This window comes from Athene cunicularia (genome assembly GCF_003259725.1).
Source record: "Athene cunicularia isolate RWA chromosome 2 unlocalized genomic scaffold, athCun1 chr2_part2, whole genome shotgun sequence".
Taxonomy (NCBI): Eukaryota; Metazoa; Chordata; class Aves; order Strigiformes; family Strigidae; genus Athene; species Athene cunicularia.
Genome location: NW_020799096.1, coordinates 7,657,391 through 7,680,705, shown reverse-complemented (window position 1 = coordinate 7,680,705; position 23,315 = coordinate 7,657,391). Strand labels below are relative to the sequence as shown.

The following is a 23,315-nucleotide window of genomic DNA, read 5'->3' as shown; positions in this document are numbered from 1 at the left end:
CATATGTGAGACTAATACCCACAGCCTGCCTGTATGCATGTGCAATTAAAAATTCACTCTACAGTAGCACTGGCAGTTTAGTGTTGCTTTTGGCATTTACAAATTCTTTTATTTTGTGACTTTTTTTTTACCATACACATATGCTGGAGCAGATGTTGCTTATTTGTTGTTTATTCAAATCTGTAGGCTCTGGCAGCTAACTCCATTGTTCTGTAATGAAGCTTTATTCACTGTCCTGTATTAGGACCCAGCAAATGCATGACAGGCAGAGTTAGCTCTCAGCAGGAACTACAGTTATTGTCCTTACTTATTGGCTGTTTATATTCTAAAGCTCACAGTTGAGAAAGCTGGCTGGGCAGGGTAAGGGGCTGGGGATGCTGTGTGCAGAGGAAAATTACTTGACTCCACTCACTGTATCTTTGCCCTGATGAGGTGCAGGCTTGCATGTAAACTCATCTGTTGCAGGGATTTCATATTCAGCACGTGAAAAATAGAGCTGTTCTCCCCCTCCGCCCCCTCTCCCCACTTGTTCTCCCCCCACCCCACCCCTGCTGCTCCTTCCTTTTTCAATTAGCCTTTGTAAAGCATTGGATTTAACTAAGGGATGTTTCAATGTTGTTCACCCCCGTTAACTCAGCACGTGCCTGAAAATTCATTAGCAGCAAGGTCTATTATGGAGGCATCAGAAGTCAGTGTTATTTTGGTGCACGTTGTAGTCACTCGCTCCCCCTTCCTCCTTATTTACTTCCCTCTGCCCCTGCGGGGTGGCCATGCACCCGAAAGGGAGGAATTCCTGCGCAATGCTGACCCAAGCGGACTCACTGCTCCCAGGCACTCGAGTGCCAACAGAAAGGCATTAGCCTGCTGGAAAAGCCCTTGGTAGCCCAAGAGGCAATCAATCAGAGAAGTAACCACCTCCATCTGGCTCACTGTGACATGGTAGCTCGCTACCGAAGCGCTTGTGATTCATCTTGTCCCAACGAGTGGTGCCAGGGATCGCATACACCCAGTTTTTGCAGCAGCTGGGAACGTCCTAGCTTCCCCGCATGCTGAGCTAACACATTAGCTCCTGTGACTTATCAAGTAGCAATTCTTTCAGTTATCACACCTTCACTCCTCCTACTCACCAACTCCTCTGATGGTTTGGCACCATGGGAATATTCGCAGAATGCAATTGGTATTTCTTTTAATTGACTGAGTGCCAAGGATATGAATCCTGTTTATTATCTAATATCCATTGTAACGTCTGCCTGCGATTGAAGGAGCAATGTCTTCAAAAGTGTAAGAAAAGGCACGTGTATTTCCTATGCTGCAAAGAGTACAGGATTTTCCATGTTCATTTTTCTATTTTCAGTATTAAGAAGTGAACAGCTATTTCATATTTCTTATTTGCTATAGTGCCTACGTAACACTGTTTTTCTTCATGTATAACAAAGTGGCTTTTAATTTTAAGTACAGACTAAAGGAAAGGGAAAGGCAAAAAGAAGGCCAAAGGGAAGACTTGCTAAAGCTGCAAGCAAAATCTGGAGCTGAACTGAAAAAAATGTCCTACAACTACTCTTGTGTTGATACTGCCTGACACATTAAACTTTGGCATTGGTTAATGATCACATACAGTCTCCAAATATGAGTTCTCCCTTCATAAAACATGATGAATAATAGATCCATAATAGTAGATCCCTGTTTGCAACAGTTTTATATTCTGCAGGTGACCTGGCACAAAGAAGACGTCCCCCTTCTTTAACTGTTCGGGGTTGCCTCCATTTGTTTTATGATGCCACAGCCCATATTCTTCCCATCTTCTGCACATGGAACATGTAAAGGCCTTCTTATTCTTTCCTGTTTCTTACGTAAGGGATCTGTGAGTGAGAATAAGAGGGATCTGTATCATTTTAATGCATTTTGTAGCCTGAAGAAGTCTGGAGGGAAAGTCCTGTGGTCCCAGAAAGAAATAGAGACTGAGAGAAAAGAGTAAACTGAAAAGCAAAGTTGTGAAACGATGAGTCTTCAAAACTTCTTGCATCTTTTCCCTCTCCAGAAACAACCTGAGTTGTCTAGTTCCCTCAGAGGAGTCTTCCTGGAAAGACAATTTCCTTCTGCAGCTCTTGAGAATAGCCCGGCTGCTTTGCTTTGCCACAGTCCTCCTTGATGTATGTCACGCACATATATATGCCCGAGTTCAGCAATGGATATGAAGATGGAGACCTAGGAGGTGGTGATGCCGTGTTCATCGGTACAGAAACTAGATGGGCAGTAGAGAAAGGAGTTCTGTCAGACTTTAGAAATGGCTTCTGGGAGGTCATGCCACCCGTCATTGGTGTCAGGACATCCTGCCTGCAGTCCTCAGGTCTAAGCAGCCATCCCCAAGAGCTCTGGGGGGTTGTATGATTTTCAGTGAGTACATTCCTACAGTCACTGCACATTTATAACATTTTGTTGCACGTATGTGTCATATTTTAGGTCCTACTGCAGCAAGCTGATTCATCCTAGTGGGAAAGGATATGCACACACCACAGGCAGATGGCCCAGTGAAAGTTATACAACCTGCTGATGCTTAAATCTTAGGGGGAAAAAAAAAGATAAAATACCTTAGATATCCAGGAGGACAATGAAATACTTTGACAACAAAATACTTAAGAGATATTGGTTTAGATTAGCAGTGATAGCTTTTTAAACAAGAAAACTTCTGAAATGAAATCTAGTTGTGCTAAAGTTGTGCTGAGACCTTGAAAGGTCTTTTCTAGTATTTCCTCCTCTGCTTTTTCTTCCCATGGCCTCAGAAGTGCATAGCAGGATCAGAGCCTCGCCCGTACAGTCAGGGGCCTCCATGTTGCTATGCTAATTGTGCCAGTTGACAGCCTGACCCTTTGAACTTTGATGGAAAATACAAAATCCCAACCCCATGTCCAGTTTGGGCTTCGAGGTAGATTTGTGAGAACATGCACACCTTTTCTGATGGCACCACATTGCTTTGCCATGGCTGCTATGAGATTTTGGGTGACACCCGTGAAAAGGGGGCTGTTGGTGTTACTCTGGGTGTATTTTTATGCTCTGTAGAACACTGATTTCTTTAGGGATGAGAAATATGATTCGTATTCCGTAGATCTACATACATGTCAACTACTGGCTGATACTTAGCATTTCTCCTCAGGAAAATATCATTGACAAAGGGAGGCAACTTACTAAGCCTGACACACTTGGACCTTCTGAAAACAGTTTAATAGCTATTACCGTGGAAAAACAGCTATGGTAATTGACTGTTGGTCTCTACAAAGTAACGCCTAAAGTCAGATACATGTTCTGGCCTCCCAGTTGCTTTGGGCACTGCTGACCAGGCAGAAGTTGCAAAACATAAGGGCTTTTCACTCGTTTTTCTCAAAGGTCTCTGTGAGGGTTGCTGGAAGCCATCCTCCCTTTTGTGAGGTGCTCTCGGTTGCAGAAAGCCCTATGAGCCTCCTTGCAATCGCTTATTTTTTATTCATTATCTCTGTGCAGCTGCTACTGGGAGAAGTTGTGATGTAACGTGATCTACAGTGTAGGCTGATGACATTCAGCTCTACCTCTCATTTTCATCAGAAGCAGACACAACCATCACCCGTCTCTCCCGACATTTGGCAGCAGCACGAATCTGAATTAATGACAGTTGGCTGAAGCTCAGTTGAAATAAGATGGAAGTGATACTGACTCTCAAGGAAAAGTAGGAGGAGGACCTGGCAAAGTTTGAAGCTGTTTCATCAGCTGAGGGAAGATAAAAGACCATTGTCAAAGTGACTGCAATTTCAGGTTTTGACTAGATTCATCACTACTCCTAACCTCCCAGTCTGCAGAAACATCATTTATCACAAAGAACTGCCTACAGTGTTCTCTCTTTTCCTGTCAAATTCAGCTCTTGGATTACTCATTTATACTTTTACCATTTCTAGGGCAGTATGTTCTTGTGTAGGACAGGCAGGAGACGACAGGAAGCTCTGACTCGCGGGGAGAGCACGGCAGTTTGCAAGGGTGCGGCTGCTCCTCTCAGGAACAGAGTGGGAGACTCACAATGTTGATCTGAATTACCGAGCCTGACACGACCTCTGTCCCCAGGTACTTCAAATACTTCCTGTAGCTCCAGCCAACCTATTTAAGGAGGCTTCCAGAGTTGTGGACCAAATTGTACTGGGGATATTCTTGAAAGGGGAAAATGTGGAGACTTCTGGATAGTGAACCTCTGCTGCCAATGCCTACAGATGTCAGTTCTGAGCCTCTCTAGAGAGGCAGAGGGTGGTTCACTAATGCAGGAAATTACATCCTTTTCGGTGACGTACAAGGCAGAAAACATGCTTCTTCCCTTGCCCATATTCATCTCTGATTTGGGTAGGGAGGAGGGGAAGTGAACGTAAAAAAAAAAAAAAAAAAAAAAAAAAGGTTTCATTTTTCTTTAATGAGTAGCTCTACAGGATATTATCAGCTAATTCAGTTCTTCTCCAAAGCTGCCTTCTACACATGAGCTTAGGACAACCTGCAATGCGAGAGAGAGAGAAAGAGAGAGCCAACCAACCCACCCACCAGCCCCAGGCATTTCACAAAGGAGTATATTTATACCTGCTGTCGCGGCGCTGACTGTAGTGTGCGGCAGATGTACTGAAGCTAGTTTTAAATCAGTAAATATGTGCACCAGCTTTAAAGCATACCAGCATATAGCGCAGGTACCAGCGGCTGTCTAGCCACGGCACCGGGGAGCTGACAGTGCACCCTCGCACCCTGCTTTTCAGACAGGTTTTGCAACCTGGGCAGCGCTCCAGGCTGCTGTGCTCTGCCTGCCGGCTGTGCTGTGCCATGAGCATGCTAGACATAACCATACATACACTGAATCTTAAGCCAAAAACTTGGCTGGAACTTGGTGCAAAACTGCTTTTTTTCCTCGGGTGTTCTGGAGGAGGACTGAAGCTGAATGCTCCGACGATAGATATAGATTTGCTACCTAGATATTTCTGTCATGCCAGCACAGACTGTGTCTTTAATGCTCCGTGACCTGGTTCCCTTAAGAGTTTATGGCTTATACATGGAGACCACCTAGTCCAATGTTCTCCCAGGGGAACGTGGGCACCCAGAGCTCTGTGGGGAGCTGGGCCCTGGGTGAGGAGCAGGAGGCTGCTCAGGAGGATGAGGCACGGTGTGTGCGCTCCCAGTGCCCGTGGAGCTATGCCTGTGTCTCCTGCTAATGACGGCTGTGACTGCCAGACCTCAGTGATGACCGTGTAAAGAACTGCAGGCTGAACGTGGAGATGAAGCAAGATATCAGTAGCCGTCATATGACATATGTGCCCGCCACCTTTCATCCCTCCTGGCCCTGTCTCACCTCCTCAGGGTGCAGCATACAGGCACTCCTGTCCCACCTGAGGTAGCTGCAGTCATGGGGACTGCAGGCCTTTCGCCGCTTGTTCACCCCCCTTGAGTCTGTCTTCATCCCCACTAAAAGAAAATAATACCTGAAGTCCTTCATATGCCAGTGGTACCCAAAGCGATGAGAAGAACATTGCAATCTGGGTGAGAATTGGGGGAACTGGGTTTTGACAGCAGAAGGAAATACCTCGGAGGAGCAAGGTTTTGCTCTTCTGGGCATAGGCTCTTCTTTGGTTCCATTTATACAGCACCTACCAGCATGGTTGGGCACAATTCATAAGAGAAATTGCTTTATGCAGAGCTTTTTTAACATGTATTTTCGCTCAGTCACACTGTGTAAGATGATGGACCTGAAATTCCCCTTCAATTCAAAGGGAGCGGGGGATAGGCAAATTTCACAGCTACACTTGGTTTTGAATAAGAATAGGAGCTTTTGCTGCATCTGGTGCATTTTGGGGTGTATTAGTTGCTTTCAAATAATATGACTATTCTAATAAGATGGTTTATCTATTTTTTTTCTATGATGTCATTGAAAAAGAAAATTTGCAGAAGGACATGTATAAAAACTCGAGTTTGTGCTGGCTTTTGGAAACACAATTTGTGGTTTATGTGCTGCTGCCATCTGGTGACTGTACTCCTGAAAAGCAGCACGAAACAGCTGTAGCTGTACAGAAAGGAGTCAGTGCTGCAGCCCTGCTCCAGTGACAAGCAGCTCTGGACTGATGTCTCTTACGGGCAAGTTGTAGAACTGTGTATTGCCTTTAGCTAGAAAATAAACTAGCTCTTTCTCATCTCAGTTTGCTTGTTCATCACCATTTCTGCAATGTGGAAAGTGGATCGGTGTTACAGAAGTTGTACGTGGATATTAAAAAAAAAAAAGACTAAGAATAGACTTTTCCTTTTAAATGTCAGTGGCACTACATTCAATGTTTATGTTCATAGTCAACAGTCAGTAACTGGTGCAGTTAGCTATGGGGGTGCTCCTTGGATTAAGGAAAGACAGCATAGTATGCTGGGAATGAACAGATTTTATGGAACATTTACAAAAAGGAAGACGTTTTTCCACATATATGGGAACCGATTATAAATAATAGTGTTTCTTTTCCCCAAATGCTGAAAGTTGTACAAAATAATTTCTTCTGGTCCACCAAGGTTGGGTGAGCTTCAGAGTCCACTGCTCTGGATAGCAGCACTAAAAAGAGGGTTCTTTGTGGCTTATTGAAAATACATACTTTCAGTGGAGTTTTATTAGCTCTTAACGGCCATATCGTGGAGTGTGATAGTTAAAAATTGGTGATGCCTATTCTCTGAGTAGCAGGAGAGGGGAGTCAGTTGCAGCAGCTTTCTCATCGCAAGACTGGACCATCTGTAACTGTGCCATGAAGCTGACATATTCCTCTAGCACACAGCCAGCTCATCCTGCAATGTTATTTTGTGTGATGGCACAGGCAGGGCAGAGTTGTTAAGGCTAACATATGGATTTATCAATTTGCAGAACAGGAGGAGATAGAGTGAAACATCTAAATGGGAAGGATCCAGTTAACTACTCAGAATGAACCCATTTCTATTTTGAAAGTACTATCTGAAAATGTATTTTTGAAAGTCCTTTTTTTTGTCATGTAAGATAGAAATTCTTGATTTTTTTTTACCTTGTGTTGGAGAATCAGAGCCTTCACATCTTCCACACGCTGCAGCTAGAGCTGCTTGTGGACCAAGCACTTTCAGTATTTGATGACTGTGCTTGAGAAGAAAAAACCCAAAACATCCAAAATGTAAGAAAATACCTATTCAGTTCTGGCACTTCTGTGAACGTGGTATGATCTTCATTTGTCCCATCTCTTACTGCATTCAGCTACTATTGAATTCAACAATTGTTGAACAGATGTGATTCTTAAGGCTCAATCAGTGAGATATTTGTGTGTCCACTTAACTCTGGGTGTGGGAATATTATGCGTAGATTTAAGCCTGAATCTAGTTTCCCTGCTGATTTTAGCCTGAGTGTTTAAGCTGTAATGAAGTTAATGCCTTGAGAGTTTTGTGTGAGAGAGGCTGCAAAATGCTTTTGCTTATACAGTGAAGTGGAAAAGTCTTACTCTAAGTCCTCCAGGCTCCTTTTTCTTTTACAAAATATCTGACTAAATGGTGACATCTGTGCGTTATTTAGTCCCATGTATGTAGCAGACAGTTTTAGAAGTATTTATCCACAACAATGTCCAACAGCATTAAACAGCAACAAAAATATCTAAAATTTGAACAGCATTGCTAGGTTGCAACTGGCCATTCTGCTTTTCCTTATGACAGGATGAACAGTCCAGATTTTAATTTGTGAATTTAAAGTTCAAATTTTCACAAATGCTCTCACATTTGAGGTTTTTGTGCCTATGCTTCCCCACACAAACGATGCAGAAAATGATGTAGAAAACAAATAATGAAGTGCATTCATCAATGTTAATGTGTTTCAAAAGACATACAAAAAATGTGCTATTGTTTACAAGCAGTGTAGTAGCTCTCATGGCATTTTGCAGTTTGCAAGTATTCTCCAGGTTGGAAACTAGAAAGAGGTTGTGTTGTTTGCAGCCAAGTCCACAGAAAACCAGCTGTGGAGTCTTCAGAGGAATGCAGAATTGTACGCCAGCACTTATTTATTTTTTTTTTTTACTAATTAGGGAGTATTCTTTCATTAACGGTGAACCTAGGAGCCCAATAGTTTCAGAAAGTTCCTGCACTGAAGGCTGCTGAAAATGGGAGCTACTGTATCTGCATGCAAATAAGGGGAGAGAAAAGTCTCTTAATGAAATTGGATTGATCAAGTAAAGGGCTGGAAAGCTGTGGGACCTTTGAGGTTTGGAAGGCATGCACTTTCTTATACAATACAAAATGAAGCAGAAACCTGATTAGTGAGTTCCTCTAACCTATTTTTATTTAAAATTCAGGCAGAACAGAAATGGGATGCAGGAGCTAAACTATCCCAGTTCAATTAGCACAGAAAGGCGAAGAGCCAAGGTTTTCCTCACCAAGATCTTCAGGGGCGATTCTCAGGCTTCCTCTTTCCAGCATAGCCAGATGTATTCTCCGCACAGGGCCCAGAGTTGTAATTTTTAGTTCATAGTTGAATACTGGTCTGCGTCTCTACTTCTTCTCCAAACATACTTTATCTTTCCTTGGTGTGATGCTCTGCATGTATTTGCAGAATCTCTACAGGTTTGGGTGTCTCCACACACGAGGAGAACAGAGTAGAGCTACATGAATAATGGATACTTTGGTTCAGTGGCTGAACCAAATGATTGGGGGAAAAATGCGGTTTGGGTAGATGAGAAATGGAAACATGTTTTGCTTAATGTTCAGGGCATTGATTTAACCCATTTTTTGCATCATTCTTCAAATTAAAAAATTAAGTTGCTTTCATGAAAAAAAAACAAAACATACCGCATTTGAAAGAGAAAGATGGGAGCATTTAAAAATGTTAAAACAAACTATGTAACTTTTTCTGACCTTCCTCCCCATCTTTTTGGCCAACTTGTATGCCTCCTAAAGACAATATTCCAGTTGCTGAAACGCTTTAGTTCATTTAAACATGAGGAATTGTTGCTGTGAAGAAGTGGTGTCCTTAAAGCTGACCCTGGCCACAGCTGAAAGTGCTTTAGATGCTAGTCCATTCTGGGACAAACCACCACCAGCATCCAGTCTGGACATTATCAGATAACCTGGTAGATACAGGATTTGTCCTAGGAGACCTAGCAAAGACCCTCTCTGGACCCCTGCAAAGAGTCAGTCTCCTAGTAGAAATTCAGGCTGTGGGTATCCTCGCTGGGTATTAGAGCGTGCTGAGAAAAACCAGACTGTTACCATTGACAAGCTATTACTAACATTGCTGAAAATTTCACAAAGAGGGAAACTCTATTCCTCCCGAGGGCAGCGTCAGGCATGGTCTCTAATCTGCAGTGTCACTTCACTGCTATTTGGGACACTAAGAGGAAGTGATAGATTGGCCTGCTCCTCACCCAAAACACAGTTTCTTCGATATGCAAATGCTGCCTGCCATTATGCAAACAATACTTGGCTCTGGTGTACAGACGTTAAATGAAACTACATTTACATAGGTTGAAAGTGAGCTGCGTCAAATTGAAAAGGCTATCGTGTTTAATCTAGTTGCAGCACAGCTCCAGTTTGCGGTGTGACCTGCCTTCCCAATACAGCCCTGCTCTGTGTTTCTCCCGGAAGCGTGTTGTTCAGCTTTAAGTCCTTGTGGGAGTATTTTGGCAATCTCTTCATAGCTTTTTACACCACCTTGAATTGGAGGCCCATATTCATTTTTACTAAGTCTTTTTTTAAATTCAGACTTCCATTGAAATGGAGGGAATTTTGACTGGCTTTGAATAAAGTGTTAGAGTCAGAGAAACAACTTGTCTTTTAAAACCCCCTTATCTTCACCTGCCTACCTTCATCAGGGCTTGGCATACTGGGTAAAATCTTGCAAGTCAGTGTGGGATGTAATGATTAAATTCGGCATCTGAATGTAGTTGGAAAAGAACTGCAGCTCAGACCCTGGGAGACATCACTTTGCACTGATTATACAGGGAAATTAAGCCTTTGCTCTAGGAGTATTAGTTCATCACACAACTAATATGTAGGTAGGTGCAAATTAGATGCCTAACTCAGATGAAGGTGGTTACCTGGTCTGAAGACAAGAAAATCACAGTAATAAGCACAGGTGACCTGTGCTTAACATGGTTCTCCTTCTACTATACTTCTCTTTTATAAGTTTCTACTTTGCTAACATAAAAATTGTAGAAACTGTATTTATGCTCAGAATATTCATTAGGTCCTATTATATTACCATTTTAAAATACGTACACAGACAGCCTTTCAGAGTGTTTTGAGCCTTGATTTATCTGCATACCTTGCATGTTTAATCAATGAGGAGAGCCATGATAGCAGAGCACACACTATACTTCCTTCTAGCACAAGTCCAGGGAGACACATGGAGGTCTTTCTGTAGCCTAACTGTAGAGATATTAACTTGGTCTGCAGACATTTCATCCAGTCTTTAATGTCTCACTTTGTGCCTAAAGATAAGCCCGGAGTCCAGTGTCACATGTTCTGAGTAGTTCTCTAGCTAGTGCATGGACGTAAATGTGGGTGGAAAGGTGGTTGCGATAGAAAAACGCAGTTGGCTGTTGTTGGAACAGATGCATCGCATTTATCTTAATAAAGGGATCAAACCTGGCTATAGCCACCTGGTTTTGACCAGGTCAGAAGATTAATTCTAACCGCACTTACTCTTCCATTAAAAGTTACAGGGTTTTTCCCTACGTGTAATTTCTAGTAGCATGCCAGCTACTTTGGTATCCTGCATGTCTCAGGAGGAAAACAGGCACCTTAAAACACTAGGTAAGCAGGTAATGTGGTCTTCTAACTTTTCAAACTTTAAAGCCTGAAGGTCAGTTGTTATGACTATAGGATACAATTGAGTATTTGAAACTCAAATTGATTGGAACTAGGCAGCTGAAACATTTCATGTTTTCAAAATTTTCCAAAGCTTTTCTTTCTTCATTTTTATGTATGGAAAACTATAGGCCAGACTGACACTTGGAAGCAACAGCTGGCAAAGATGCAAAGGGTAATTGGAACAGCTTTTTAAAAAGTTTAGAGAATCTGTAGAGCAGTCTCCCTGGGGGAGAAGCTGAACCATGATGTCGTTTGTGGGAAACTGTAAGCATGAGTTTTGAGACCACCCACAAAACAGGCAATTTTCAGCAACATCGCTGCATATCTTGTAATGTGTTAGATGGGAACCACGTATTTCTCATCCGAAATAGGAAAGTGACTGACTGACTGCTGTGCTGATGATGATACCAGGACTGACAATGCAAGTAATTAATTTTTAAACCATAAAATGATATCTGGTTTTGATTTTACAGTTGCTGCCTCCTAGATTGCATGATTTTCATTAACTGATGCCCAAGGTACATTTAATAAAGTCCATAGTCTGTTAACATATGAAAACATAATTTGTAGATTTTTTTTTTCTTTTTCTGATTCACACAAATGAGAATTAATAACTCAGGTCTCAGAACTGCTAGGTGAATTGTCATATTTTTATGGATACAACTGGAAGATAAAAAGCCCTAGGATCCAGTAAAGGTTATGTACACAAGGAACAAGAGAGGACGTGATCCCTTCCCTTCCTCAGCAGACTCCCTCAGCCTGCTCTCTCAACTCTGCCTCTGGTTTTCTGCCAGCTATCTGAGAATGAGGGCATTATCTGAGGATGAAGGATGAGGATGAAGGTTATCTGGAAGTTATCCAAACTGAGGATTTACTTTCAAGCACTTGTACTTTTAAAGAGAGTTGGCTTTTATTCATTAAATCAGGTAGTTAATGGTGTATAATTTATTTAATTGCGAAAGTTGGAGTAATAATTGGTTTAGCCAGATGATGTGGCTGCTAGATTAGAAACCTTCTCAGGATTAAATCTAGAATGTCTTCCTCTTGCCTTTATGTCTTGCCATGCAACCCTACATCATCTCAGCTAGTTACTCTGATTTCTTGTGCTCAGACCAAAAAACAACAGAGATGATACACAGTGCCTCAAAGTAGAGACAAACTGGGCTCCTTTCCCTGCAGGAGCCACCTGGCTGAAGCCATTGAAACTACGTAGTTATGAATGAGACTTAGACTGAGACAGTTCTAACAATCAAAAGTCAACACTTTTAGCGCAGGAAAACTGCGCTGCTTTTAGCCAGCAGAAAACTGTTTGGCTGTTTTATAGGTTATTTACACTGTGTATATTGTGTGAATATATAAAAACCTGAAATCGGCAGTTAATGATTACACTGGTGAATAAGTCAAAGCTTAGTAAGATCAGCAATAGCTATCCTGTGTACATTTTGTTATTTTTTTCTGGTTGTAGCAATATTGCAGGTTTCTGGCCAGGATCAAGAATATTTCCAGAAATGCACATTTAAATTGCCCCTGCTTAGTTCTATACTCATTTTGGCTTGGTACCACTTTCTGTCTTTCTTTCTAATTTGTCTTATCCTTTTGTTTTCCCTAGCAGAGGTGATGGTGACAAGAACAAGCAGCTGCCAGTCAGACAGCAGTGGGTTCATGGAGGAGCTGCCAGAACCTGTAGTTTTGCAAGTAAGAAATGAGCAATAGTCATTGGTAGGTCTGCGAAACCTCTGTAGCCCTGGGAAAAGTAGCATAAAAAAAAAAAAATCACAGAGTTGTGAAAGCTTTATGAAAGCAAATTAATCCTGCTAGAAAACTTCAGAAGGTGAGAAGCTTTCTCAGAACTTTGTGCAATTCTTCCACCACGCTAATGCAAGATTTGTGCAAGGTTACAGGCATTAAGGAAGAAATATTACAAGAATCTTTGGTTCATTGGGTATTTAAAATGTATTTAAAGACCTGCTGGGGGTGCCCAGGGCAAAACAGTAGTGGGTGAACCAGTGTGATAGAACAACTATAGTATTTCAATTATTCTTTTCTTTTTTCTTACCCACTTCAGAATGCACCTTTGTCAGGAAGTATTGATTTTATTTCTGATATCCACAATCAAGAAACAGGTCTGTCACATAGGACAGTTCTTCCTGTGTTAAATCAAGATTTTCAAGAAAAGCCAGATGATTCTGTTGCTAAGGTCTTCCTCACTGCTTGCAACAGCATTTCAACAGTACCTACATCAACAAAAGCATGCGGTGACCAGGGAGAAGAGGCTCTGCTGCTGACTGCAGAAAATAGCAAGTATCAGGAATGTAATTCTGAGCCACAGAGTTTTGTCCAAGAAATGTTATGTGACATGGACAGGAAAGAGGATAAAACTGCAAGAAAACAAGTGGAAAAAGAGCATAGTCCTTGTTTTCAGGGTGATACTCAGGATGAAGGGAATCCTAGCTCCTTCGGATTTGATTGTCATTTATATTTTAGTAGAGGACACAAAGAGGTGAATGCAACCTTCACTGAACTGAATGATATAAACCTTGCAGTCATCAGCAAGAGCAAAATCAGAGTTGGAGATGAGAGGTGCTGCACTGAAAAGGACATTGGAGTTGCATGTCATGAAAATGCCCATGGGGGTCACACAGGACCATGGGGGGGTGAGGGAGTGGTCAGCGAAGATCGTACCCCCATTGCAGTGAATGAGGTGACAAATGGGCAGAAGTATTGCGAAATGGATGGTGATTCAAAAAATACAAAATGGTCCCCCAAAATGGGGCTCCCAGAAACTCTGCAGTGGGGCTTAGCAGCACAAAGTGGGCACAGTGCAGCTTCAAGCTGTTCTCTGCAAGTGCGTCATCAGCATCCCTCTGGCCTAGCAGAAGGGCCTGGATTAAGTTCATCTTCAGATCAAGAGACTGGTAGCATAGGGGAGATATTAGGAGCTAACAAATCAGAACAGGGAGACGCTGTCCAAAATGGCGAAATGGCTTTTGCTCCTCCAAAATCTGTTACCATTCAGATGTCTTCAGGGCTGGAGTTTACTTCACGGATGAAGGGCACAGGGCAGAATGCTGCTTTCACTGAGAGCCTTGCTAGGAAAGATCCTGTAGACTTCTCTGACATGTTAGCGCACAGTTCTGAGGGTGGTCCTCTTATACAGTCAGACCCAGGGGCTTCGAAGGATGGAGTGAAGCAGACTGCTGAAGCCTCCAGCCAAACTGACATCCCTGCCAGGAAACCCAGGTGGCCACCACTGCTTTCTCCATCCCGTACTCACCTGACAAAATCAGCCTCTCTTGACAGCATGCTTTGTGGCAAATGCAGCTCACACTACTGGGGTGAGGGCCCTGGTGCCAAGGGTGCGCCAGGCAGTCACTGCTGTCACTGCTGCTGCTGCCATGGCTGCTGCTACCCTGCAGGCTGCTGCTCAAGCCAGGCCACCACTGAGCTGCAGCTCTTGAAAACCCTGATGCTTCTACAGGACACTCCAAGGTGTAATCTTGCTCCGGTGAGTGTATTTCTTCATAGACATGGACAGCTGACACACTTATGAGTTAAATGTACAAGCTGCCTTTTCCTTTCCTCTCCTGCCATGCTTGCTTCTTCAGTGAGACATATCTTGGGAATGCAGCTGAGAAAATGGATGGGGAGGGAAGCATTCCCTCTGGACAGAAATGTATCTGTGTACCTAAAGTTTTGTTGGCCTGCTTTTTTTTCGTAACTTATGTACATCAGTTCAATCTCTAAATGGTTACTGCACACTGGGTGATGAAGTTTACAGGTCAAATGAAAAGCTGAGAGATGAGAATGAGTTTCAGTGAGTTCCTGTGAATCAGCTGAATTACAATAACTCACTGGACAGCAGAAAATGCAAGGTTACATGATTCAGTGTAATCCCCTTAGTACAAGAGAACTCATTTAGGTTATATTACTCAGTGTTTATTAAAGGCTAACTGAACACCCAGACACATACCATAAACCAAACTACTCTAAATCAAAGCGAATTGCGACTTCTCAGAGCCTCAAGCCATTTTACTGAGGTAGAATAAGAAGCTTGCACTAAATCTAAAGTCCCACTAAGATGAGTATTTGCAATAAAAATACCGACACTAAAAGGTTACCAAATTTTTATTTCTTTGCTCAGAATTGCTGAGAGGTCCCCAGAGTTGTGAAAGACTCAGGGTGTGTTGGGGAAGAAATCAAGGAAGCTTTGGCATACTGAGAAAAATGTGGAAGGAACAGCATACTCCCTGCTAGTTTGCAAGCCTTTCTGTTTTTCCTCTTCTATTTGCTCTTCGTAAGGAAATGAAACTTGAACTATTGTACAAATTGGGGAAGGAAGTTATTAGGTAAAAGTCCCAGGAAGTGAAACGGGTGAATTTTATCCTGCTACATCACTGAATATATAATTCTGGAATGTCTTTGAACAGTATATTGGGAAATACGCCTTTTGTTGGCTATCTTGCTGTTGCCACAAGATGGCAGTGAGTCAGTACCTTATGCTGGACAGGGAAGCCTTTTCTCATTGGTACACTACTATTTTACCACTCTTCTAACCGGGGCTAGTGGTGATTTGTCTTCTCTAGTCTGTGGACAAGGAATGCAGCAGGACCAGACTTTGCACTGTACTGTTATCCGAGACCTGTTTTTAGGGATATGGCTCCACATTGTGCAGTTAGGTGCGTAAATTTACCGAGTTATTAGTCACTCTGCAGAGATTATATCCATGCCTATTTTGTACTTTGCGTACAGGTGAGGTAGTTCCCACATCTTTTACTGAGAGAAGCTCACTCGGGTCACATCCCATTTACCAAGGGCACGCAGGGGGAATGCAACCACCACGGAGCAACTGTTAGTAAATTTACCCTGTTCACACGCACCTTACCTTAAACAAGGGCTTGCATGAGAGTAGTTCTGGAACAGTTAGTCCCCTCTCCACCCCTGCTGAGTGTGAACTCTGAGTTAATCTATGTGAACTTGTGCTCTGAGACATGCTCAAAGAGACAGTGCCAGGGGAGCTGCCTGTACCTCATCTATAAGGGCTGTCACGAATTTTACCAAACCTATCTACATTGTGCCCTTTCAGTCTTTTGCATGGTGCTTTCCAGATTTCTGGTAGCCTTGACAAATCACCTAGAAATTTGTCTGTGGCCCATAGACATCTTCCTAGTGACCTGAAGGACAGGAGCTCTCCAAGATCTCTCGAGCACTTTTTTTGAAGGCTATAAATCCTCACTCTGCTCTGATTTGGCAGTGGGTAGAAGAAATCATGATTACTGTGTGGTCACTTCTCACTTACACCCCACACACTCCCATCTAGGAACGAGAAAACTGTCTGAGACTCAAGATTAAAGTTTGGGGTGGGGGGCAAATGGGAAATCAGGCAACACTCCATCTGAAGGTGCTCATAACACATCTGACTGCCTCAGTGGTGTGTGATTGCTGCCCCGACCCACAGCATTAAAAGCACCAGTTGTGCTCCGCAGGGAGCAGACACTTAGGAGAACTCACCTCCACTGCAGTTGCAGGACTGGCCTTATCAAACTGCTATTAGACTCCAATTATCCCTTTCTGATGCACTTCCATGGCTGTTGGGGCTAGATTTCTTTGATTTACTGCTATGGGATGGTTTATCCCTGGGTTAATGCAGTTGCATTGAAATGAAGATTGCGAATGAAGTTTCTCAGACGCATGGGGAGCATCTATTGCCCTCTAGCTGAAGTTGATCCCCTAGCAGGGAGGTCTTCATCATGTTTCAGGCCTTGATGGGACTGAGGGACACATTCAAGCACACAAACACGAAGAGATCGTCAAAGGACATAATTGCAGGGATCCAAAGAGTCTGGGCATTTCTATGCTTTGCAAACACACCTCTTGTTCTCTAGCAGTTACAGTGGTTAGCAGTGGAGTGCAGGTTTGTACACTGTCTTCCCATGGCTTACAAGAAACCATAATTTGCTAAGATGGGAACGTACCAAACACCTTGCACTTGGAGCAGTTTCAGCATAATAGGTGGGCATGCTTTCAGAAGGCAGATGGTATTGTCTCCAAATTTATTTAGATTACGCTGTCTGCATTACTGCCCTGGACAAGGTGTGAAAAGTCAAGGAAAAGTCTTTAACATGGCTAGAAACTCAGACATTGATGAACTCCAGTTACAGGATTTATTTGGATGTCACTAGAGGGCTGCCATTGTATTAGTCCCGTGCTACAAAGTAGTAACTTGTAAATCTGCCTATACTTTCTCATGTGCCATTCCTGCTCATTCATCTCCCCTGCCCTGAGACATTCCTGTAGAAATCAGGGTAGATGTACATGATCAATCATACTCGATACTTTCTCTCAATGAAGAGTAATGGCTACATTTATGGCATAGATCCTCTGACCTATTATGGATGTCTACTTTTAGATTGGAACAATTGCTCTGGTGCAGTACTTGCACATACATTTGTTGCAGTAAATGTCTGCACTTAGTTAGATAAATCCAATTCTAGGTTTGTAACTGGTAATAAATAAGAGATTACCAGTGTAATGCTTTGCAGCACCCATCATGAAAAACGCTTTTCCTTCTCATAGTTCTTATTTATCTTCGCTCTCTCCCCCTCTCCCTCCTTCTCTTTTTAAAAACAGTTTCTAACACCCAGTGGCCAATAACCTATCGTTAATCCATAGCAACTCATCCTGCTCAAATATAATGTCTGACAACAGTGCAGTAACATCAGAATTTGGCACGTTGAGTCAGATCTTTAATCCAAGTCCTTTTCCATTTCAATGGAAAACATGAAATTCTCATTGGCTCAAGTAGTGCCCGGGCTTAATCCTACAGGTTTTAGGAGAAAAGGTGGTGACTGGGATGTGAGTGATGAACCCAGAGCAAACTCACTTGAAGTGCCATCTGGACTTTCATGGCTCACAGAATCCCTGTTGTGCAGGTTAGAGGAGGACTTGTACCATGCAGGCTGTCAGCTTCAAATGCACTCGACATGGAAATGCTCAAAGAAAAGTAGTAAAGTGGGGTGTCTTCTTGCTTTTCTGTGTAGTGTACCCTTCATGAAATAGAAGCGATGAAGAGCTCCTGCCAGTGCTTCCAGGAGAAGCTGGATGAGATTGAACAGCACCTGACTGAACAGCAGGCCCTGTTTTCTGACACTATGCAGGATGAAGGAAGGTAATGGCAGCCCAACAAACCTATCTAAACCCAAAACTATCCTCGGCAAAGAGCCTGTGGACATGTGCAATGTGTCTGGTCACTTGTGTTGCCACAGCACTTCTGGTCAGTGAAGTGCAGCTGTGGGCATCCTGCAAGTGGAAGAGAAACCTATTGTGATGTGTTTTTTGCTGAAAGTCCAGCTTCTCTCCACACTATTCAAGGTTCTTAAACGTGACCATTTTGAATTGCTCCGTAGATATAGACTAGATTTTTAGCATGGAAATGCTATGTTTTAATAGCAATAGGAACACTGGAACAGATCTCAGTCAGATGGAGCTCAGTGTTCCAGGTCAGTTCTGGGTTCAGGGAAGGAGGTGGGAGTGATCTCTGACAAATCAGTCCCTTTAGGCCACATACTTAGTGGTCATGATCAATGCAGGAGCAACACAGGAAAATTTGAACTAACTCTTGATGGATTCAGGCCAAGTTCACCGTGATTACCAAGAAGTCTCAGGTTCACAAAATGTTACTAGAGGCTTCAAGTCTTGAGCTGCCTGAAAGTAGGGCCTTTATGTGCTATCTTTGTGCTGGAGATAAATCACAAGTTATAAACCTGCCCAGATTCAAGCTGGGTCTGCAACTACAACATTTTTAATATTGCAACTGGGATAATCAAAGAAATGAGAGTCAAGCAGACGAGGGCTGTTATTTATTATTTTGTAAGGTATCCTGTGACCATGGGTAAGAACAAGACTGCGACAGAGGAAGATACAGGTGCTATGCTGGGGTTGAGGAGTAGGAGGGTGTTCACCGCTCACTTGAGTGTGCTTTTGCTGATGTCCCTGCAGGGAGGAAGGCAGACACCTTCAATTCTTACGACGAGCTGTTCGTCAGGAGATTGCAGAGCTGGAATTTCAGCTGAACGATCAATCTTGCCAGATCAGGGAGAGCATCCTTATGGTACGTTGCACAAGCCACTGTTCTGGGTAATGTGGAAGAGTTTAAGGTATGTCCTGCTATTCAGTGTTCAAAGGTACATCTGAGGTACTCTGAGGTACATCTGAACAATCCTTTCAGTGCCAAGAAGAGGAGGATTTCCAGTAACATACTTAGAGTTTGCACCCTTGACCCTCTTTCTCCTTGGCTATGCTGCTTGAGCTCAAACTACCCAGGAGAAGTGACAATATTTATAAAAGTGTCTGTATCCTACTCCGCTCTTGGTCTCTAGAATAAGGTGACAGGCAATCAGCCTACATAATTATTGAGAAATGGTTACTGGTCTTTTCTGGACCAGCTCTCTGTTTGCTAAGGAAAGCTAAAGAAATGATGGTCAGGGGACTTGTCTTTGATTCTTCCCTGACAAGCTTGGGTTAGAGGGTCAAGATCCCAATGGCCCCAAATTGAGGTCCATTTGCAGATTTTCCATTAGGCAATTAGATCTAGCCTTTGGAATAAAATGTCCTTTAGGCTTTTCTCCTTCTTTTTACGGCAACCCCTCATTTGCCAGACACTGCATGTCTTCTTTGGACCAAGCAGAAGAAGCAGGCATGCTTCATATACTCTTGTGTATCCTGCTTGATTCCTTTTATTATATTTTTATTACTGCAATATGGTTTTTGTTCTATTTTCTCTGCAGCAGCTGGACCAATTACTAGCAGAACAATCCCATCTGTCTTCCGAGCTTGGACTCTCTGATTGGAAGGGCGAAAGAAAAGCCCAGAGTAAACAAGCATTTCCAGATGCTGCTGACACTACACATCCTCAAAGTGGGTGCTCAAAAGTGGTGCTGCAAAGAGCTCCTAGCAAAAACACAACAGCAACAGGCTCACTCTCTGCCCCACAGCCGGGGCACCCTCAGTGCAGTTTCCTACCAGGACAACACCTGAGTCAAATTCAGCTGAGTCTGCCCCACCGGAGCTCTCCACCAGTAAAAAGGAAATAAAAGGACCTCCCCAAGCAAAAATGGACTTTAAGGCATTTATACACAACGTAAGGAGATGTTTCAGCCTCGCTCTCAAGGTTTTAAGTGGAAGGGATGACTGACCTGCAATGCAGTTTTGCTATTCTGTGTCTCATTGCCACAACCTAGATCAGGACCCTTTCCTGTTAAGCCGTGCATTCACCCGTAGGGATGGAGCCTGTGTTTCAGGGCACTTCCAGGCTGCATAGGCAACACAGGCAGTGTTGTGGGACTGGACCCACCTTGATATTCCTCAGTAAGCTGTGGCAATGATCTCGATGTTCCAGAGACAACAGAAAAAAATGTGGATGGTATCTGTCTTGCTTGAACTTTGAATGCAACTGTTTGACTAATTAGTATATTCAACCCTCTCCCACCGTGTGAAATTAGTAATTTATGGCTTCAATTTGCAGAGACAATTATCCACTTTTACAAGGGCAGTAAAGGCAGTGAACTGGAAGGTTTGTTGTTTTTCTGAAGAAATTCAAAGTCAGCATTTCTGACTGATCTGATCTCACAATGTAACCGTAAAAGATTGTTTGCCTGCCTTTTTAATATAAAATAGTCTAGGAAACCTCTAGCTGCCTTATTATTTAATGGTCTCTTCTACCTAAGCATGTGTCCCAGTTTTTAAAGGACTGATGATTCTCTTAAATGAAAATTAGGGTTAAATTCTGCATAAACTTCATGTAAATACCATGGAAGGGAAAGCTCTCTATTATAGTCTTACACTACTTTCTTGATTTATGTTGATATTATCACTGACATTATCAAGCAGAATCAGGTTCCTTAGCACAAATTCAAAGAATGAAAACCATAGACAGTGAAGAACAAGGAATTTAAATATCTGAGATCGTGTTTTGTCATCTTTTGCACCCATTTCCTTTTGAGACTAGTCTTAGTCATTTACTCAACATACAAAGAACACTTTTTTTTTTTTTTTCCAGTTGAAAAAATCTTTCCAAAATTCTGTAGGTAATGATTCAGCAGAAGGAAAAGACTGATGGAGGACAAACTTGCGGATTTTTTTTTTTTTTAATAATTGTTGCCTTTTTCCTGAAATGCATGGTATATCACAGAAACAAATGAACAAAACACTGCATTACAGAAAGTTCTGATCACAGCATTTTCATTTTCAATGAGATGACTGGCCAGAAAAGCACGCATTTTAAAAAGATGTTTTGAAGAGAGGTGCTGTGTATTTTGCTATTAACACTTGTTATGCTCCTATTGGCAATCGCATGGGATAGGGGGGTTCTTTGAAAAATCATTTAAAAGGAAGAGGAGGGGGATTATTTTTGAGGAGAAACTTAAGAACTTGCAGATTGTCCAGGAGATACCACTAGAAGGTATTCTCCTTATAGCCAGTTATTTTAACGCAGTCCTTCAACCAATATTAATTCTCAAGCCCAAACTACTTTGTATAGCCCTAGCCATGCTCTAGCTTTTAACTGGCTACTAACTTGCCCCTGACTAATTTCGTGGGGCTTGTATCTACTGTCAGATTCAAATCTGAAGCTCACTGACAGTGCATAAAATGTTGAACACCCACTCTGTCAGACAATTACTGTGGATAGTGTCCTGGCTGTCCTCTTTCTTTTCATATTTGCTTCATATAAATCCAATTAAAACCAAAACGATATGAGAAACATAGGATTTCTACATGACAAGCCTTTAATCAGAATCCTGGTTCAGTTTTCTGGACAGTGCACGGAGCCTGGATTCATGCAGAAAAAGCCATGAGAAAAGACCTCTCAGGTTCGGAACACAGCAAAGAAATTCAACTGGTTCATTTTCAAAGCAGTGCAGTTTGTACTACTGCTTTCAATTTAGCACTTCCCAGACTGTGAGATGTCCTACTGGCTTGTTTGTTTAATGCTCTGGAGGGATCTTAGGTGTCATTTAGGCTTTGGTGTTGCAAATCACAGCTCTGCAAAGGTGCAAATAGAAGTAGCATTTGCACATGTTTAAGGAGAAAATGGAGTCAAACATGCTGAGCAGCCTCGAGGCTCCCTGCACCTCCACGTTTCCACAGATGTTCAGGGTAATAAAATGATTGGGGGAGAGAGGTACACAACACAGGAACTGACAAGATCCTCCACAGCCTGCTGGGCCATGAATTTTACTGGTTGAAATTTGCCCCTTTCTTGAGACCCCGCATGGGATTTGTACACTACTTCCACACTATCAAGTGTTTAAAGGTTTACATGTCAAGATTTGTGTATGTGACAGTATCTTCAGGCAGCATGCAAACAGGACCAAAACACCCTTCACCTAAGTTTTGATGGAACAAGCAATAATTTCACTTCATATTTTCTCTTTCCACTGGCTTATGAACTGCACTTGCAGATGTTGTACCTCAGTTTGTGGAGGAAGGCAAATAAAGAGCATGATGAAGGACATACCATGATGTGAGTGATGAAGGTCTCCTGGAAGAGAGGATGGCTAAAGAAGCTCCCTTGCCTCAGCCACACCAGGGCTGTGATTTGTCCCATGAAACAAGATGTTTTTTGTGATTGCCACTGCAGCACAATGCATAAAAGCTCTGCGGGCATGTGATGCTGCAACAGCTGTCTGCTTGTCTTATGTCCGTATGTACAGAAGATGGTGTTGGCAGGTGGCAGTTGTTCTTGATTAGAAAGATCATGCAGGACCTCTGGTGCCATCTGAATTCTTCCATTTGTATTCTCCACCAGGACTGAATCTGACTCCTGCTAATAAAACATTCCTGTTTCAGTGGTCTCTAGATTGGGATATGTAGTCCAGTTCCTTATTTCAATTTAATTATAAAATCATTTCATGTAAGCTATGGACAGGATAGGCTTCCCCCATGTGCAACACTTAGACACCCACAAATATTGTTACTGTGAACTTGTTGGCATTTATAACTAGATAACATTTCAAGCCCTCAATGTTGTTTTAACAATTTTAAGCTGTAATCTTGCAGCAATAAAAAAAACCCATATTAAGCAACTGGAAAGGGAAAAAAATCTTCTGACTTATCCTAGATCACAATGAGTGACATTTCACTTCATAATTCCTCCAAGACTTACAATGCTGCTGTTGAAGATGGGAGAGAAAAGAAAATACGCAGCAATTCTGTGGTCAGGAAAGTCTGGGGGTAGCACTGGTGAGCGTGACAGCCAGCTGTGTACCCACTTAACCTCACGGTGTTACCAACGTTTAAAATTGTATCATTTATTTCCCTTTAGGGCAGTCATAAGCAAACATGGTGGGAATCTTAATGATAACTCCACAGAATTAATGAAATAATAACATATCTGATTGACTATCATAATTGCTTTAGCTAGCTAGAACCATACAAATTATCTTTGTAGCTTACAAGGCAATGGGTCATGGTTTGGTTTTGGGTTT

General features: G+C 42.5%; 1 protein-coding gene across 1 annotated transcript in view; it reads left to right on the top strand.

Annotated features, from left to right (window-relative positions):
* The window catches only part of ITPRID1 (ITPR interacting domain containing 1), a 35,292-nt gene extending 15,370 nt beyond the window's left edge, over positions 1–19,922 (top strand). The window contains exons 6-10 of the mRNA XM_026844020.1: positions 12,443–12,528; positions 12,899–14,338; positions 17,871–17,998; positions 18,829–18,940; positions 19,617–19,922. Of these exons, the coding sequence (XP_026699821.1) occupies positions 12,443–12,528; positions 12,899–14,338; positions 17,871–17,998; positions 18,829–18,940; positions 19,617–19,922 (2,072 nt within the window). The remainder of the gene's footprint in view (positions 1–12,442; positions 12,529–12,898; positions 14,339–17,870; positions 17,999–18,828; positions 18,941–19,616) is intronic.
* Positions 19,923–23,315: the final 3,393 nt, after the last annotated feature.